Source organism: Peromyscus californicus, unplaced genomic scaffold (assembly GCF_007827085.1).
Source record: "Peromyscus californicus insignis strain IS unplaced genomic scaffold, ASM782708v3 Scaffold_20__1_contigs__length_68692818, whole genome shotgun sequence".
NCBI classification, from domain to species: Eukaryota; Metazoa; Chordata; class Mammalia; order Rodentia; family Cricetidae; genus Peromyscus; species Peromyscus californicus.
The window spans coordinates 24,061,923-24,079,028 of NW_026294503.1; the positions used below are offsets into that span (position 1 = coordinate 24,061,923).

Consider the following 17,106-nt stretch of genomic DNA (forward strand, 5'->3'; position numbering starts at 1 on the left):
GCCCTTCCTAGAGATTGGTGGCCATGGACAAGGCATTGATAGGGTCCTGGCAGTATTCCACAACCCTTGGCCAGAAGCCTACAGTAAATCCCCACACATGCCCCTGCTTTGTCCTTTCTAAAGTCTTCTTCCATGGGGTCCAGCAGAGGCATGGACACCAGGTGCTGTCAGGGAGACAAGATACAAACAGAGTTAGGATTGGAATTGTGAACACATCTTTTCTCCAAATGGTCCAGGGTCCATGGTGGTCTTCACAACACTGCCTCCTCTTGTTACACTGGGCCAACTCTCTGACCAGCTTAGGGTAAGGAACTCATGCCATTAAGGCCACCTATATGGACTTGCTTCTTGACAATGCAAGTCTTTTGTGGTCTATGAAGGCCTAGACTAGGGCTCCTTGGTCATTCAGCCCTTGTCTTTCTTTTATTTGACTTATTTTTGTTGGAATTCTACCCTTTTGTTCCCCATTACCATCTATTGCCAGAGCAATGGGGAAAAAAAAAACTTAGAAAACTAGGCCAACAAAAAATGTAAATAATACAAAATCTCTCCAAGCTTAGATAAAATCTTGGTGAACATCCTTCCAATTTCCTATGCAAATTGTCTCGGTGTGTTTGGGCTGCTATAGCAGACTGTCGTAGACTGGGTGGTCTATAAACAACTGAGATTTATTTCTTACAGTTCTGGAGGCAGAGAAATCCAAGATCAAGATGTCTGCAAATTCAGTGTTTGGTGAGGCTCTCTGCCTTGTTTATAAATGACTGTCGCACTGTGTCTTCTTCATATGGCATATAGAATGAGGGAGCTTGCCAGTCTGTGACATAGGGCACTAATCCCCTTTATGAGGCTCCACCCTGATGAGCCAATTACCTCCCAAAGACTGTAGAACCACTGCATTGGAGATTAGGTTTCAACACAGAATTGGGGGGACATGTTCAGTCATAGCCCATGTGTTTATCGAGAAACACACAGTGTAAATGACACCTTTGCTTTGCTTCCAACAGAACATTTCCATCCGGAGTGTGGAAGGGGAAGTGTATTGTGCCAAGTCAGGCAGGAAATTTGCTGGCCAAATCCAAGAGAAATTCATCATATCAGACTGGAGATTTGTCTTATCCGGATCATACAGGTGAGTACTGGCTTCAGCTGCTGTCAAGGCTTCCTGGCAGTGAAGGGCTGAGGGGGGTGCCAGCTGGACCCCAGCTGCTCCCAGGGCACATCGCTTCTTTCTGTCCACAGAGTTCATCAAATAAACGGGGCAAGAGGCAAGAAATGTGGTTCCTTCTTGGTACTGAAATCAGACACAGAATTCTCTTTTCACCCTCTCACGTCTCTTAGGAACTGTTATAAAGCAGTGGATTTGTTTTGCTGTGTGTGGCAGGATCCGTTTGTTTTATTTATTTATTTTTATTTTGTATGTGTGAGTGCACGTGCATGTGTATAGTGTGGGGGACTATTTATGGAGGCCAGAGGTGGTTTTGTCGTCTTCCTGGCTCTCCACCTTATCTTTTGAGACAGGGTTTCTCACTGAACCTGGTATTCACCAATGGTTACATTGGCTGGGATCTTCCTGACTCCACCCACCCTGGGTTGGTGTACCCACACATGGGACCACACTTGGCTTTTCACATGGATGCGAGGGATCCTAAGTGAGGTCTTCATTGCTTGCATAGTAGGCTGTTTACTAACTGAACCATCTACCTGCCCTCTAAACTTTTATTGTTTTTGTTTTAATACAACCGATTTATTGATCCACGCACAGTTCACCTACTTAAATGTGCAGTTTGGTTCTCCTTAGCTTATTTACGGTGTTGCTTAACCATCATCACCCCAGTCAGTTATCATCATAAGATGCCCCATTCCTACTGGCAGTGGCTGCCCTATTCCTCCAGCACAATTAGGAACTTGCTCACTAGGCAACCACAAATCTACTTCCTGTTTTCATGACTTGGCCTCATCTAGACTTCTTGTATGAGTAGAACCATATATGTGGTCTCCTGTGGATGGCTTCTTTCACTCAGCGTAGTGCTTTAATGTAGTGCTGTTGTGGGCTTACCACGTTTCATTCATCCACTCTGCAGTGAATGGGCATTCATTCATTGTGCTGTTTCCACTTTTCAAACTTAGCGAGTAATTCAGGTAAGAATTCTCATGTACCACTTTTTGTGTGGAGTTATTTTTAATCTTCGTGAGTGTATTCCTAGTGGTGGAATTGCTGGGTATTAACTCTGTGTTTCCATTTGTGATGAACTGATGGAGATTTATTCCAAAGTAGCTATGTCATGGGTGCTTCTACCAGTAATGTCTGAAGGCTCCAACTGTGGTAGAATATTATTTTAGGGTGTGTAACTTTTGTTTATGTTGCATTTTGTTTAACTGTGTGAAGCTGTGTTACTGTGCCTGTTTAAAACACCTGATGGTCTAATAAAGAACTGAATGACCAATAGCAAAGCAGGAGGAAGGAAAAGCAAGGCTGGCAGGCAGAGAGAACATATAGAAGGAGGAAATCTGGGAGGAAGAGGTGGCCAGAGAAGGAAGAGGACTCCAGGGGCCAGCTACCCAGCTACACAGCAAGCCACAGCGTAAGAGTAAGATTTACAGAAGTAAGAGAACGGAAAAGCCCAGAGGCAAAAGGTAGACAGGGTAAGTTAACAAAAGCTGGCAAGAAACAAGTCAAGCTAAGGCTGAACATTTATAATTAAGAATAAGCCTGTGTGTGTTATTTATTTGGGAGCTGGGTGGTAGGCCCCTCAAAAGAGCAGAAACAACAAACAAGAACATCCAACCTCTCTGACCTTGAGTGGTGTTTGTTACTGATTGTTTATTACTTGTGTCCCATCCATCCTGGACAGACACATGCTCTTTCTTTGTGGGTTTGCATTGCATTTCTCTGAGGGCTAAGGATGTTGAGGCCTTGCTCTTTTGTCCCTTTGCATGTCTTCTTTAGAGGTTCCATTTGTCTTCAAACACGTCCAGACTTGGACACGAAATGTCTGACTCTCCACTTAAGGCAACAGTGCTGCTGAATCAGAGACACCACTATGCAGCCAGGTGGAAGCAGCCACTGAGCTTCTAGCCGAGGAGAAGTGAGCATAAAGGAAAGAGAACTGGCGGGAGAAAACATAAAGATTGGCTTTCTTCTTCTCATTTTAGCACATCGTGCTTTTTACGACATTGATATCACTAATATTTGCATAGTGTCTCAGTCTACTTGTGTAGCTATACCAAAAAATTCCATACATTGGGTAGTTTATGAATAATATAGACGTATGTCTCACAGTCCTGAAGGCTAGGAAATCCAGGGTAAAATGGGTAGCCAATCCAGTGGCTAACAAAGGCCTATTTCCTGGCTCTCAGACACTGTCTTTTTATAAGTAGCCCTTGATATCTATCATCTAGGCAAAACCCCAAAAAGTCAGAAACTGAGTCTTTACTGGGAAGACCTTGGATTACCACCCCAAAGATCTGTCTTCCATCTCATCTTCAGCCAGCAGATTACAGAGAAAAGAAGAACAAAATCTGTCACTCAGCCGGGTGGTGGTGGCGCACGCCTTTAATCCCAGCACTCGGGAGGCAGAGGCAGGCGGATCTCTGTGAGTTCGAGGCCAGCCTGGTCTACAAAGCGAGTTCCAGGAAAGGCGCAAAGCTACACAGAGAAACCCTGTCTCGAAAAAACCAAAAAAAAAAAAAAAAAAAAATCTGTCACTCAAAATTAGTCTTGCCTCTCTGGTCAGGCGGTCTACCTTGTCTCTGAAGTTCTGCTGCTTCTCATTAGGATCTCTCTATATAGTGGGAGGGAAGGTGCCCATACATCAGGGCCACTGAGATTTTCATTCAGCTTGGACCTGGTGTTGGATAAATAGATTGAAGGTCAACTCAGAAATCAAGTATTAACAGGGTGTAGGTGCTAAGGTACAGGTAGATTCTGTCCTACAGAGTGAAGTACAAAAGTGATTTTATAATATTTGCTATGAGATGTCCATAGATAGCATTTTTACTAAGAAAAGCTATGTTCACACTGCTCCCCCACACAGCAAGAGGGATGAGGGAACTCTCTGTAGTCATTTTTTTGTAAGGGTACGCCTCTATCGGTTACTTTCCTTGTTGGCCTAACACCTGACAGGAACAATTTCAGGGAGGAAGGATTTGCTTAGGCTCACAAATCAAGGGGCTACAGTTCATCATGAGGGGAAGGCATGGTGGCCGGGCTTCACATACGGCAGTGGAAACTTACAGCAAAGCCTTTTACATCTTGATGAGTACGTTAACCAACGCTCTTGTTGCTGGGATCAAATACCCGGCACAAAGAATGAAGCTTAGGTGAGCAAAGGTTTGTTTTGGCTCATGGTCAAGGGGGAAGTCCCTCATGGCAGGGAAGATACAACTGCTGGGGCTTGAGGCACCCAACCCGTTGCAGGACAGTCCGGAAGCAGGGAGTTAGGGATGCTGATGCTCCACTTGCTTTCTCCCATCATGGTACCACCACAGTTATGGTGGATCTTCCCACCTCCGTTAACCTGATTGAGCTAATACTTTCCAGGCTTGACTGTAGTCTTGTCTTTTGTGTGAGTCTCCATCCTATCAAGCTGACAGCATTAACCTCCACGGTGGATCAGGAAGGAGATAGATGCGCAGGGTCAATGCAGGACTGGGCTGTCATCCTTATGGGCTGACCCCCAGTGCTCCCCTTTCTAGCTTGGCCCCACTTTCTAAAGGTTCCGCAGCCTCCCAAAACAACGCCACCATCTGGGGACCAGAATTCCAACAGACGAGCCCCTGGAAGGCATTTCAGATTCAAACCATGGCAGGCACTTAATCTCATGAGGGCTCCACCTTTGAGACCTAATCACTGTCTGAAGCACCCCGCCCCAATATCATAACATTAAGGATTAGGATTTTTAACTTGTGGATTTGGGGGAGACATCAACACTGAGTTCTAACACAAACCTCCCTTTTCCGAGACCATTTGTATTAGTCAGCATTTTTACAGCAAACTACCAGAGGCTACTGTGAAACCAAATCAGGAACCACATTGTTCTACATTGTTATTAAGTCTGCATCCCTTACAAGAATAAGTTTCTATTTCCTAGGTCTAATGTATCCTGCAAACCATGTTTTCAATCTCCGCTGAACTTGTGACCCCTGATGTATGCCCACCCCTTTGCCTTGCTAAACTCCTGAATCTGTGAGATATGATTGACCTTTTGCCTAACGAAAATGTGTCTTCCCTGATTCCTTGAGGACTCCCCTTCCACGGGATGTATTCTTGCTCTTATCCACTCCACAGGCAGCAGCCCTGAGCTCTGAGTTCCCGACTCTTCTGTCCAGATGCTAACAGCCAATTATCCCGGTCCCTATTTTCTATCAACCCTGACCCTTCCCCGTAAAAGGGAGCTCAAAAGCCAGTGAGCAGCTGCTCTCTGAAATCCCGACTTTGAGAGAGGCAGCTGGCTGGCCAGTTCTAAATATAACTTGCTTTAATCAGACAGTCATGAATTCTTTTTTGTCCATGTCTAACAACTAACTTTATACAGAGAAAAGTCGTATTTGGTTTACAGCTTGGGAAGATTAGCCTGGCCTCTGGTGAAGGTGGGACATTCTTAGGACAGGAGTGTGAGTAGAAGCCCACGCTCATATAAAAAACCAGGACGAGAAACGGAGGAGAGGCAGGGTCACGTTGCTTTTTTTATCGTTATTTTTATTCGTGTATCCATATAATGGTGTTTTGCTTGTATGCATGTCTGTGTACCATGTGGTGCCTGGAGAGGCCAAAGAGGGCATCGGATCCCCTGAACTGGAGTTAAAGATGGGTGGGAGCCACTGTGTAGTCCTCTGGAAAAGCATCCCATGCCATTTCTCCAGCCTGCCCACAGTGCCTCTTAAGGGCATACCTCCCACTTACCGAAGGCTCTCTCCTTAAGCCCCACTCCTGTGGTTTGCTCTCCTCCCTATACTATCAATCTAGGGAGCAAGTCCTTCATGAGTGGGTCTTCAGCAGATACTACCCGTATCCAAACTACAGCACCATTATCTGCAAATTTTCTGTTCTATTTTGACAGTTGCCCTTGATACAAAAAAAATTATGCCTGAAGTAAGGCATCTGTAGTTGGGCTCTTTATTCCTATTCCTATTATTACTACATTAAAATTCATATAACATGAAATTAATCATTTCAAAATGTTTGACTCAGTGACAGTGGTGTACCATCATCACCATTTAGTTGTGAAATGTTTTCATCACCCCAAAAAGAAACTCCATACCCATTAAGAAGTCACTCTCCCCTTCTCCCCTACCCCCCATGACCACTAATCTGTATTTTGTATGAGTTTACTTCTCTAGGCATTATATAAATGTGTCATGCTCTATGTGGTATTTTGTGACTGGTTCCTTTTACTTAACATAGTGTTTGGGGGATTCTGTCAGCTGTGACATGCATGCCTCAGTATTTTATCCCTTTTAGAGCCGAACAGTATTCCGCTGTATGGCTGTACCACAGCTTGCTCAACTGTTCCCCCACTCACGAGGATGTTCCCTGTCCCCAGCATCTAACAACATAAGGTCTGGAAGTCTCTTCCCTTTCGAATTGGGGCGTGGCTTCTGTGGAGAGAGAAGAGGCAGTTTAACCAATGGCTGAAGAGTTGACGGTTACGCTAGCCTGAGAAACGGAGTGCACAAATAAAGTGTGCCTTTCAGAACCCCTCAGCTGCCTTCCTTCCACGTGACCACAGAGTAGTTATTACCATGATGGTGAAGAAGATGGCCCCCAAAGCATCATATCCCCCCAGGGGTCCCACACTGGGGGAGAGACCAGCTGAAGCTAAGGCTCTAGAGAGGGGTCTCACCTCCCGGGAAGTTCTGATTATTTTCTCTCTATTGAATTGTCTGCATAAGCAAGGGCACCGTGAAACCACTGAACAAGATCGCTCTGTGGGTAGAAAGAAAGGTTTATTGGGGATCAAACTGCCAATGCTGTCTCTCAGTGTGTGTGTGTGTGTGTGTGTGTGTGTGTGTGTGTGTGTGTGTGTGTGTGTGTGTGTGTGTGTGTGTGCAGGAACAGCCTGGGAGTTAAAAGAACAGGATGTGGAGCTACAGGCCAGAGCAGCATGGGGACTTGGATCTGTTTCAGTTCATCTGGAGCTGGATATTCATGTCTGGAGAACACAGACAGCGGAAGTAATGGCTTTTCCTGACTGACAGATACCAGCTTCACATGGTTTCTGGGAAATGCTGAGTCTAGAGGTTTTTGTTTGTTTGTTTGTTTGTTTTTCTTGAGACAGGGTTTCTCTGTTTTGGTGCCTTTCCTGGATCCTGGATCTCACTCTGTAGACCAGGCTGGCCTCGAACTCACAGAGATCCACTTGCCTCTGCCTCCGGAGTGCTGGGATTAAAGGTGTACACCACCACCACCCGGCTCCTGGTTTTCTTTTGCTGAGACCACAAGGCACAGATCTCAGATTCCAGACTCTGCTAAGCAGTTTGGGGAGAGCCAGTCAGGAGTGTGAATTCCAGGCTGGTCAGTCAACCCTGCAGTTGGAGTGCTGGGGAACTCCAGCAGCTACTGGGATGCTGGAATTTTCCCGATTTCTCAGTGCAGTGTTGGCTGGGCATGTAAGCATCTCATTGATAAACTGGTTAAGGGAAAGGCTTTGCTATTTATTTATTTATTTATTTATTTATTTATTTATTTATTTATTTATCTATATATCTATCATTTTTACTTGCTCTTCATTTGAAAAATTTCTCTGGTTTTGTAAACTCTCAGAGTCTGCAGTTTCTCTGTGCAGTTGGCACTCATTTGTAATGAGGTTTAAGAGAACCAAGGTACATTGGAATTCTTATCATTTAGGGGCCTCTTTTGTTTCATTTGATAACTGTGGAGTAAAGATTGTACGCCTGGACCTTTGTTTGCAGACATTTGGTTCTACTTACACTTTACCTGTTCTTGTGGAATAAAGAGTCCATACCCAGGACTTAACTAGCAGTGTGGACAATCACCCTTGGATTGTAGGGTATTAATTTGAGCTATTTTCTGTTTCAAGTCTATAAACTTTGCATTAGTACCTGGCTGGGGAAGGATCTGGACAGGCAGTTAGTTCTGGGTTGCTTACATATATCTGTTGACAAAAGCTTGACCTGCCCTTCAAATTCCCAAGAGTCACTTAACATCCTGAGGACACTTCCTTCCTTATTTCCTTCCTTCCTTTCTTCTTATTTCTTTTTTTAATTAATTCAATTTTTTCATTTATTTTGCATCCCAATCACAGTTTCCCCTCCTTCCTCTTCTCCCATGCCCTCCTCTGTGCGCCCCCCTCTCCCCCGCATCATCCACTCTTCCTCTGTTTCTGTTCAGAAAGGGGCAGGCCTCCCATGGGCATCAACAAAGCATGGCACATCAAGTTGAGTTAGGACTAAGCTCCTCCCCTTGTATTAATGCTGGGTAAGGCAACCCAGTATGAGGAATAGGTTCTCCAAAGTCAGCTCAAGCATTTGGGGACAGGTCCCACTCCCGCTGCTAGGAGTTCCACGAATAGGCCAAGCTACACAACTGTCACACATCTGCAGAGGGCCAAGGTCTGTCCCGTGAAGGCTCCCTAGCTGGTTGGTCCAGACTCTGTGAGCTCCTATAAGCCAGCGTTAGCTGTTTCTGTGGGATCCCTCGGAGGACACTTTCTTTTTACATTTCTTTTTTGAGCTCATCCTTGGCATGCTGGATTTATGTAATTTTATGTGTTATTCTGTGTGTTGATCTGATATGCTTTTCTCTATGATGATTGGCTTGAGAAAGACAGAAGTTCTGGTGTCTTCGAAGCAGTCCTGTTAGAAGGCAGAATTGGTAAATGCTCTCTGCCTGCTCTGGGTGACTCTGGATGACTGGAGCTGGGACAGAGGTGTCGGGATGTCTGACCCCGGACACACAGTAGCCTCAAAGGAATCACATCAGGAGCATCAAGAGAGTGTGTCTTCCATATCTTGTTACACACAAGGGCCTGTTGTCTTGTGCCTTCAGCTACTCTACACCCTTGGGTGTGAGGATTTCAGGAGACACCTATTAGTGACACTCTGGGAAGAAGTCCCCATCAAGAAGCATCACTTACTGATCGAAAATATTCCATTACCACCAACGCTGCAGCCATCCTGAGACCCTAACCAAAGGAGTCGTAAGACAGTGAAACTTAATCTAATGCATAATTACTGGACACACTAAACAGCCTCTTCCAGATGCTGTGTTTTTGTTTCTTTAGTCTTAATCTTACTAAAGTTGCTATTCCTGGTATATCCTATTTAAAATGTTTTTGCATCATTTGTAGGCATTTTTGCATAACTTTTAGACTGTAGTTGGAGTGTTAAGTAATGGCACAGGCTGTTCCCTCGGAATGTCTGTCTTTCTGTTTCTGTTTCTTCTGTCCTCTCTTCTAAACACCAGTTATTCAGGGCCCTGTTAGAGTTCCCGCAAGGACGAGAGAGGGTCCAGGAGCCATGTCCTTAGGAAATGTGCTCAGGTGCTGGATGGAGAGATTAAAAAGCAAACAAAAATGGATGCTGTTGCTGATGGGGCTGAGGGAATCTTAGCCAAAGGACTGTGGCAGGGAGGTCAGAGCTGGGCCTGTGCCGTCCTGTGCCATCCTGTACCGTCCCCTTGGGCGTCAAGGGAAACGCAATCTCCGTTGATCTTTAACTGCTCAGAGTGTGGGCCGTTCCACCGTCTAATCCCTGAGTTGGCACCGTGTCCACTTCTGAACTAAGTCAACATCATCTTACGTGTCACATCATCCCTGAAAATCCTAAGAACTTGAGCTTGTGGGCTCATGTCCACACCCAGTGCACGCCTCTCTCAGCCTGCTTCCTCACCCACACGAAATGGACTAATGCTCCGTTAGGCTGTCGGGAAGATCAAGTAAATGACAAGCGCAGATACTTAACTGCCTGACGTGAGCTGCACCCAAAGGTTTGTATAAGACGTTGGCATTAGGACCGGTGTGCCGGCTCAGCGGGTAAAGGCACATCTCACATAAGCCTGATGACCTCAGATCTATTCCTGGAAGCCACAGTGGAAGGAGAGAACGGACCTCAGAGAGTTGTCCTCTGACCTCCATACATACAGTGCTGTGGCTGTAGTCACATGCACCCACCCACACACATATCATCATCATCATCATCATCATCATCATCATCTCAAAACACACACACACATCTCAACATACACACACATAAACACACATCTCAACATACACACATACATACACATCTCAACACACACACGCACATCTCAACACACACACACATACACTATTTTTTTTAATTTAAATGACACTGATGTTAGATATAATGGCTCATGTATGCTGTAATCCCAGCACCCAGAGTGCTGAGGCAGCAGAATTGCTGTGAGTTCTGGGCAGTCTGGGCTACAGAGTGAGACCCTGTCTCAAAACAAAAACAAATTGACATGTACATTCTCCTGTATTGGGCTAGCTATAACTAGAACTCCAGGCAGGGTTTGTTGAATAGTGAGTTTGTTTCCTCAACCCAACACACCTAGGTCTCCTATACAGAGGGATCTGCCCTCTCTGACGGGTTCTAGTGAAGAGGAAAGAGCTGTGATTATTATGAGCACATTAATCAATGACTGGTGGAGAATTATTCCAGGAGATGAGGTCCCTTCCTGTGCCTCACCCCTTCTGTGAGGCTTATTGGAGGAAAGCGCCAGAGAGCACGGCCAGGTTTCCTGAGACGATGTGTGCCCAACCAGGCAGCAGGGCCAGGGAGCACTGGACACATACCCACTGCACCTAACGCTAACGGCTCTTTCTCAGTGACAGTGTGGGGAAGGGAAGGGTCAAGCTCTTTACCCTGAATCTGTTTGGGCTGTAGAGAAGAGGGTGCGGTGAGAATCGGGGCGATTGTGGAGTTCCACAGCGGTCGACGGGAACCAGGCTTATTGCTCTGCATTGGTTGGGGCTGTAGGCATGATGGGGTGTGCAGGGTCAGGTGAGAATCCAGGTGAGGTTATTTTGGTTTGGGGCACTGGGGATTGAACCCAGGGTATCATGCATGCTAGGCAAATGCACTGCCACTGAGCTACATCTCCAGCCCTCTTTTTACTTTTTATTTTGATACGAAGTCAAAATTAATTGCGCAGTCTGTCCTTGACCATTCCACCTTCCTCCCTCGGCCTCCCAAGGGACTGAGATTATAGGCCTGGGACACCAGGTAAGGTTTAACAAACACTGAAAGTTGTGAAACGCTTTTGTTTTAGAGAATGGCTTTGGAAGGTGTTTGGGATTCTCTCCTCCAGGTGAACATTTACCACGTATAGCCCAACAGTTGAACTCCTAGGTATATATCAAGAGAAGCTGGTTCACATGTATGTGGGAGACACATATGTTAAGATAGTAGTGTTGATGACAGGAGCTACCCAGAGGCCACCTAATCAGTGAAGTCGCCAACGGAATAGTATGTAACGGTCAAAAAGGTGCAGCAAGAAGCAACAACCGGACACATCTTAGCAATGTCATATTAAAAGGAAAATCCTAAAAGATTGCATACATGTTTACAAAAAACAACTAAAATTGAAATATTTACTTTTAAGAATAAATAGAAGTCTAAGGCATTATTTCTATCTACGGACTAGGAAAGCAGAGATTGGCGGTGTGGTTTGAATCAAAACTGTCCCCACAGGCTTGTGCTTCAGATGTTGATTCTCTACGGTAGTGTTGCTGCTTGGGGGGCTGCGGATCTACAGTAGTGCTGCTGTTCGGGAGGGCTGTGGAACCTGTAGGGGATGGGGCCTCGATGGCGGAACTAAGTTAAATGGGGTGTGCCTTTGAAGGTTACGGCCTGGCCCTGGCTCTGCTCCATCACCCTATGAACATCTCCGCCACAAGTCCCAGTCTCCACGAACACACTGCCATGCCTTCCCTGTGACAAACTCAAATCCTCGACCCCGTGACCAAAACCAAAGCTGTTGTCCCCGGAGCTGTTTCTAACAGTTTTGGTCACAGTGATGTAACTGACACAGGTGCTGTAGTCACAGGACACATCACACCGACGTGTGCCTAGCTCAGGACCCTAGGACGAGGCTGCTGGAAGGACCAGGCCACTAGGTGTGGGCTGTGACCCAGAGACCAGGCTGGTGAGATGGCTCAGTGGGTAAAGCCGCTTGTTGGGCCAGCCTAATAGCCTGAGTGCTGGCCCCAGAACCAACCAGTGGAAGGAGATTCCTGGAAGGTGTCCGGTGACCGCCATATATGCACCGTAGCAGGACCCTGCCTGCGCTCATACATGTATCATACACAGCATGCACAATGATAAATAGACACGATTTTAAAGGCAGCTAGCTTTCATTTCCAGCTGTGCTAATGCCATTGTGTAAAAGAGGAAAATAAATAGATACATGAATTAAATAAGCCATCGATAGGTCAGGAAGGAGAGTGGGCTACTAGACAAAGCTTATGAGGCTTTGCCTTCAGGGCCCAAACTCAGCACACAGAAAAAGTCATTCCTTCCCCAAGGTTTAGTGAAAGAAGCGTATGAGCCCAGTAATACATAGGTGCACACAGGGGCTGGAAGGACCTAAGACAGTGGTTCTCAACGTGTGGGTCGCGACCCCATGGGACTTGTGCGACCCTTTCACAGGGGTCATATATCAGATATCCTGTATATCAGATATTTACATTATGATTCATAACAGCAGCAAAATTACAGTTACAAAGTAGCAATGGAAATAATTTTATGGCTGGGGGTCACCACAGCATGAGGAACTGTATTAAAGGGTCGCTGCATTCGGAAGAAGGTTGAGAACCACTGGCCTAAGAAGTTCCTAGGGCGTCATTGGGCTTGTTTTGTGCAACAAAGCACACACCTATGTGTCTTGACCTTGTCTGATTCCAAACAACACTGCGAGATTGGTTTCCCAGTCCAAGCCAAGCCTGATTGTTCACCCTGCTCCCTGCCTCCTGGCTGGCCTGCACTCAGCCTCAGAGGCTGCCATCATCTCCAGCTGTGGGTGCTCCTGGGTGGGAGGAGAAGCTTAAACAAAGCATCCCAATTGTTCCGAGGATTAGCCTGGCTTGTGTGAGCCTGTCCACAGTACAGGGAACCCAACCGGGGTCTGGGGCCAGGGCTGGATGGCAAGGCTGGCAGGCAGAGGGCTGGGAGCAGAGGCCCTTCCTTGGAGGCTTGTCTCTCATCAGCTCTGGCACTCCCCACACCTTGAGGACTCTGGCTTTTTTCTGGCTATCCCTCTTCACCATTCCCTACCCTAGGGATGGCCCATTTGAGTGGGGAACCTGGGGTCCCTTGCCTTCTCTTGGCAGGGCATCTCTTCTGTTCTCAGCTTCTCCGGAAATCAAGAAGGTTTTCCATCTAAGATCCAATAGCATTTGCTAAAATAAGAGAATCATAAAAATGAGGTATAAATGCCTCAGAGAGTATTTTGTTTTCAAGGAGCAAAATGGGCTAAATCCTCATTCAATAGCACTATTTGTTTGTTTGTTTATTTATTTATTCACTCATTCATTCATTCATTTGTTTATTTATTTGGTGGGGTCCTATTGTATAGCCCGGCTAGCCTGGAACTCATAGTCATCCTCCTTCCTCAACTTCCTGAGCCTTGAGACAAAAGGCCAGTGCCACCTCTCTGAGCCTGAAGGGCAGATTTTCATGGAAACACAGCAGGGCCATCCAACACTCTCAGTCCCGACCCTTTTGCCTGTTTGGGGAGCAATTTTCCTAACTGATAAATGTTGGCAGGAGGCAGGTGCCCCATCTTACAGGTGGGGACACGGAAGGCCCCCAATACTAGCGCCATCAGATGACTCCTGAATGGAGGTAGAGAGGATTTAGCTCACACAGCCATTTTCTGACCCTTGGGGGCTGTCTGTCTGTCTGTGTCTGTGTGTGCACGGGCAAAGTGAGTGGGTGGATGCATTGGGGATGTTAGGAACCTTGAAGCCAAAAGACTTATTCCGACACCTCAATGACTCATGTGCGAGCATGTCCTGGTCTCTGGGCCTCAGCACTGCTGTTTGCAGAAAGGGAGACGAAGCTAGGCAGGGTTCACATAACCAGTTATCAGGGCTTCTGCTCAGATGAAGTGGCCCGGGTGAGCGGCTCTGAGGGTCGCACAAACCCAAGACTGATTGCCGTGATTCTTCACTGTCTCCTCTGCCCTCCAGCTTCTCTTGGCTCTGCGGACACGTGCACAGGAACATCCTCTCCAAGTTCACCGGCCAGGCTGTGGAGCTGTTTGATGAGGAGTTCCGACGCCTCTACGCCTCCTCCAAGCCAGTGATGGGCCTGAAGTCCCCGAGGCTAGTGGCCCCACTCCGGCCCAGCAAGAGTCCAGGAGCCCCCAATGGCCACCTCAGTGGTAGCAGCGGCTCCGCCGGTGACGGAACCTCCTCCAACCCCTTCAGCAACCTGTCGACCGGCAGCAATACCCTCAACCAGAGTGTGTCCACATCCTCAGGGCCGGGCAGTCCGCTGGCCCCCATCCCACCCGCGGTCCCAAGGCTTCAGCCCTATCACAGCCCCCGGAGAGCCGTGGCCCCACAGGCCCTGTTGGTACCCATGAGGCCCCATGAGGGAGCATGTGCTCCCTACAGCAGCTTCATGGCCTATAGGCCCACCCGGCTGCAGCTGCAGCAGCTCGGCCTGGTGCCCAGGGTGACTCACCCCTGGAGGCCTTTTCTACAGGCCTTGCCTCATTTTTGAAGGGTCCTTTCCCCTCACTGCCTTCCTCGGGAGTGAGGACTAGGCACTTCTGAATTTTCTGACTCAAAGGCCATGCCTTAATGGCCAATAGGACCGAACCTGATTCCCTGAGAGCTAAAAGCACTAGAGGTGGGTTAGGGGGTTGGATTACTGCCTACCTCTGAATGTTCCCAGGCTTGAGACCATCCACTTGACAAACTGTATCAGTTCCTTGGTTTTCCTCAGTAGACCTAGGTAGCCCATTCTAGAAGATTCCAGGGAGGCAGCGGAGAACTCTCAATGGCAAAATGTGACTGAGAATCCCTGTCGTCCAAAGGCCATCCTGGACTTTGATATTGATGTCTACATAATGGAAAAATGGGTAGATGTTTTATAAACAGGATCCACTCCCCAAAGACTCGGCAAGGGAAGATTCAGTGACAAGGGTGAGAACATTCTGGATGTTTCCGGTAGGAAATGCCCCTCCTCTGTTCAGTGTCTTAAAACTGGAGTTCCCCGGACCTGATGGATTAGTAATGAGACCCCAGAAACTGTGAGTATGTGGGGTCATCTGCAGCTTCTGCCAGCGGGGATTCGACAACCTGATTCCACAAGGCATTTTCACAGACTCTGGAAGGCCTTGAAGTCTGGGCTGGCTGCAGGGACTTGAGCTGTCACGGCTGGAAATGGCCTTCAGCAAGGCCCAAGGCAGCCTTGGACAACTTTTCAAAGGTTCAGCTGGCCCCAGGCGGCCACCTGCCTCCAGGTCTGAGGTCTCTGCTTGTCCTGTTGATGCCCTGAGAAATAAATGTGGAACCCTCACAAGGCCATCATTAGTTCATTCCTGAAGAATGTGACAGCTACCCCTCTGTGGGGACAGCTCGGGGGAGGAGGGAGATAGGGTCACAAGATCAGCTCCAGCCTAGTCCAGCCAAAAGAAGGCAGGTGCCTGGGACCTGGAACACACACACACACACACACACACACACACACACACACACACCCCTCCTGCTAGCCATAACCCATCACAACAAAACCCTGGGCTTTACTGAGGAGGGCTTAGCAGTCCTGAGGAATAGAGTCCTTCCTTCCTTCCGCCTGTCCCCTGTTTCTGACAGCTATGGCACACTCAGTTTCCAACTCATCCATCCCTCTGCCTTATTTGTCCGACACTCCTGGCACAGGCAGGGCTGCTCTGGTTTCCATTCGTTTCTTTTGAAGTCTATTCCCATCCTCCCTTAACTTTGCTCTCTCTTAGTTCTGACAATTTAAAAAACACTCGTATTTGGATTCCAATTTTTTTTAAATTATATATGGTGGTGTGTGTGTGTGTGTGTGTGTGTGTGTGTGTGTGTGTGTGTGTGTGTGCTGCAGTGCATGTGTGGAGGCCAGAGGACGATGTGTGTGGCACTCAGGTCTTTTCCTCCACCTTGTGGTGCCCAGGGCCCAGGGATCCAAGTCAGGCCTTCTGGGTTGGGGGCAAATTCCCTCACTCTCTGAGCCATCGTACCAGGCAACCCCGAGGCTGCTGTTACACCTTGACACCAGGATAGGGTGAAGGTGCAATTACCAGGCCTGGCTGAGTTCTAAATTGGATTTCACAGTTGGCTGAGACAGTTGAAAGCAGAGAAAGCTCACGGGGGTAACAAAAACTGCCAAAGTCTTCGCTCTAAGGCCTCCCTACGTATGCTGGAATGGACTCATCCCTGGAGGAGGATGACTCAGCCAGTTCCTGGCTATTCCCAGCCAGCAGCTTTCCCAGTGCCCTGTTACTATGTTAGGCTATTCAAAATATACAATGTCTACTCTATTGAACCCTCACAGTTTGGTGACAGCCTGCTGGCTGGGAGGTAGGCCAGCATGGCTCTGATTAGCGACATGTAAGGCTCACCTCCAGGCAGAGCCTGTGGTTTGCAACCAGAGGGGGCTGGCAGGTTGAAGCCCTCCTCCACCAGCTACATTTCTGCAGCAACCACAAGCCACAGAATCCCCCTTTCCCACCACCTGCCTTGCAATGGATACATAACATCAAGGAACAAGCCTATGCCATTCAAGCTACCGGGGTGTGGGGAGTTTCTCTTTTACATCATGGTTCCAGCTTAACCTGACTGATACGACCTCTGAGACCCACTGGCTTGATATAGTGACATCCTTTGGGGTGGCTTGAGCTCCCTTCTAGAGACCCGGCTCCCACCGCAGACCAGTCGAAGTTTTCAGCGCCTGGCAGTGGGTAGTGGAAAATCAGACCCAGATGACATCCAAATCTCAAGTCTTGCCAAGCCTGGTCTTGAAAGTGGGATACCACAGCTCCCACTCTTGGCCACAAGGATCAGAGGAAGGAGCTGTATCCTCAGGCTGAGCTCTATTCAGAGAGCCTGAGATCTGAGTCGGCAGGAAAATGGCGACTTTCGCCTA

The 17,106-nt window shown here is 47.6% G+C and overlaps 1 protein-coding gene across 2 annotated transcripts in view; it reads left to right on the forward strand.

Moving 5' to 3' along the window:
- Fam83a (family with sequence similarity 83 member A) overlaps positions 1 to 15,940 on the forward strand; it is a 26,433-nt gene extending 10,493 nt beyond the window's left edge. For both annotated transcript variants that reach the window (XM_052747844.1, XM_052747845.1), the window contains 2 exons: positions 1,005 to 1,129; positions 14,175 to 15,940. In XM_052747844.1, coding sequence (XP_052603804.1) covers positions 1,005 to 1,129; positions 14,175 to 14,712 — 663 coding nt within the window. In that variant the 3' untranslated portion in view covers positions 14,713 to 15,940. The remainder of the gene's footprint in view (positions 1 to 1,004; positions 1,130 to 14,174) is intronic.
- The last annotated feature ends 1,166 nt before the right edge of the window (positions 15,941 to 17,106 follow it).